Raw genomic sequence first — 2870 nt, 5'->3', positions numbered from 1 at the left:
CCAAAACCACACACACGACCCACATGGGGGAGGCGAAACAGTCCCCCCCCCCCCCAATGACACAGACGGGCCCCTAGCAATGGGGAACTTATGTATCTCATATGCCTATGTCGGCCCTTCTGGTGGATTATATCCCTAAAAACCACCACCCCCCTCCCCCCCACAGCATTGCCTCTCTCCTGATTCCACCAGAGACATGGATAGGGATACTAAAGACAATATAGGGTTTACTCGATTCAATGACGTCTGTGTGAATTCTCAATATTCGATGGATGTCTGTCAGTGCATTCATTGCCCGGAACTAACACAGGATCGAAGAATGTGTTCGTATGACCAACTGCCGCGTGTTCAAGGAAGCGCGTAGTGGTATTGGGAGGAAAAAAAAGACAGACAAAAAAAAAAAAAAGAAAAGGGAGAGGGGAATAAGAAAAAAAAAAAAAAAAAGTGGGAAAAAAAAAAGAAAACATGACGGGAAATCCTTGTATACCTTCCTTATTTTCTCTGAGAAAATATGCTGCATGTTACCCATAGACGCTCCTGCCTCTCTTCATTTTCATCGAGCTGTCATCTACACTGTTGTCCGATTTCCCTCTGTTGGCGAATAGCAATCACCTTGCGTGCTTTGTTTTTTCACCTTTTTCTTCTATTTTCTCTCTCCTCGTCTCTCTACTCTCTCTCTACTCTCTCTGCTCGCTCTGGAGCGTCTCTCTGTCTCTTCTCCTGCTCTCTTCTCTTCTTCTCTCATGCTCTCTCTCTCGTCTCTCTCTCTTATTCTTGACTGCATCTCTGCATCGTCTCTCTCTCTCTCTTCTACTCTCTCTCTCTCTCTCTCTCTCTCTCTCTCTCTCTCTCTCTCTGCTCTCTGCTCTCTCTCTTCGATCTCTTCTCTCTCTCCTCTCTCTCTCTCTCTCTCTCTCTCTCTCTCTCTCTCTCTCTCTTCTCTCTCTCTCTCTTCTATCTCTTCTCTCTCTCTCTCACTCTCACTTTTAGGACATCTTGGCTTCCACGGACGAGCTTCGTCACATCGGGGGTCTTCAGTACGTTGCCGAACACTCGTAGGAGGAGTCTCACAGAGTAAGAGTTTCGTCCTTTCTTATTTTAATCTCTATCCCTTTGTCTCTCCCCTCTTCCCCTGACCTTCCCTCTCTCTCTCTTCTCTCTCTTTTCCCTCCCCCTCGCTCACTCTGCCTCCTCTTTCTCCCTCCTTCTCTCTCGTATTCCTTCCCTCCCCCTCTCCTCTCTCTTCTCGTCCTCTCTCTTCGCTTCATCTTCCCTCCTCTCGTTTCTCTCTCTCTTCCTTTGCTCTCTCCTCTCTCTCCCTCTCAGTTTCTTCCCTACCCCCTCTCTCTCTCTCTCTTCGCTCCTCTCTTTCTCCCGTCTCTCTCTCTCTCTCTTTCTTTCCTCCTCTCATCTCTCTCTCTCTTCATCCTGCTCTCTCTTTCACCCCCTTCTCTCTCTCTTCTTTTCCTCTCCCTCTCTCTCTCCCCTCTCTCTCTGCTTTTTTCCCTCCCTGCTTTACTCTCTCTCATACTTCCATCGTCTCCCTCGTCTCTCCCCCCTCCACAAAGAGAGCCCTGCAGGCTGTGATTTGATTGCAGATCTGCCATCGATATGGTCCGGCCCACTAATGCAATTTATCAGGACCAATACGAAGAGTCCCCCCCCCCACTCTCTTAATGAACTAAGAGCAAACCCCAAATCTCTCCCATATCAGACAGTCAGCTAAAAGCAAAGACCCAGATCAACTAAGATCTGCGCCCGGATTCTCAAAGGACTGATAGGACCAGTTGCCTTTCAGATCATAAGGAATAAGACACGGGGGGACCTGATCCTAGATCAGCACTCCTACCCTGAGCCGCTGCAATACACGCCCTGAAGTCCCTTTTATTTCAGGTAAGGCTGGAAGTGAACTAAAACAAGACACGGCACCCGTCTGCTGAATGTGGCATCATAGCTGGTCCCCAAGACCTGACAAGAAGGCCTACGTAATGATGGACTGGTGTGCCGTGTTGGAGGGTGACTGGGGGACTCTGTAGGACCTGCATGTAAAAGCCCTCTAGGAGAAGAAGAATGGGGCACGAGAAAGTGAAGGGGTGAGAAAGAGGTGAGGGACGTGGCGAGCCAGAGTACTGAGCAAAAGAAAGCCGTCGTCGGATAAAGAGGAGGAGACGGGAAAGACAAAAGAAAGAGACGGGAGGAGAGGCAGAGCGAGAGAGGGAGGGGAAAAAACGTGACCTTTAAAAAGTGCCGTCTCCGCGCAACACGGGGCGGTAGAGAGAGGGGGATAGAGAGCGAGGGAGGGAGGGAGGGGGGAGAGTGACAGAGTGCAGAACAATCCATACGGCCCTGTCGATAGCCCCCGCTAACAATAGCCCATTGAAAGTGCCTGTCAGCACTCCGACTGGAGCCCCTTTTGATCAAAGGTGCATTGATGACCACCCCACCACACACACACACACACAGACACACACACACACACACACACACACACACACTGTCGTGACCCAATACTGGGCTGGGCCGCACCACACCTAGGACCAGCCATAGTGGGGATGGTCAGGGAGATGCAGGGGGAGGTGAGACGGGGGGGAGTTGGTGGGGAGACAGGGGCGCCAAGGGGATCCAGACAGGGCGGACCTGGGCAGTCGGCCCACTGTGTGGATTCCCCCCCACTAGGATTTTAACCTACACACACACATAGGCACACACACACAAACCCCCCCCTTCTCAGTCTCACAGAGCTGGCACCCAGGTCTCGGCCCTCTCCAGATGCCTCCATTGTGTTGGCAGAGGACAGGGTAGGGCAGACCCATCGTGAGAGTAGAGTGTGTGTGTGTGTGTGTGTGTGTGTGTGTGTGTGTGTGTGTGTG

At 51.3% G+C, this 2870-nt stretch overlaps 1 protein-coding gene across 1 annotated transcript in view; it reads left to right on the top strand.

The window, feature by feature from the left end:
* LOC111975824 (nuclear factor 1 A-type-like) overlaps nucleotides 1-2870 on the top strand; it is a 159985-nt gene that overhangs the window by 109261 nt on the left and 47854 nt on the right. The window contains 2 exon segments of the mRNA XM_024004433.2: nucleotides 991-1004; nucleotides 1007-1037. Coding sequence (XP_023860201.1) covers nucleotides 991-1004; nucleotides 1007-1037 — 45 coding nt within the window.

This window comes from Salvelinus sp. IW2-2015, linkage group LG16, assembly GCF_002910315.2.
Source record: "Salvelinus sp. IW2-2015 linkage group LG16, ASM291031v2, whole genome shotgun sequence".
Taxonomy (NCBI): Eukaryota; Metazoa; Chordata; class Actinopteri; order Salmoniformes; family Salmonidae; genus Salvelinus; species Salvelinus sp. IW2-2015.
The sequence above is the reverse complement of the archived record's forward strand: the minus strand, read 5'-3'. Positions and strand labels throughout refer to the sequence as shown.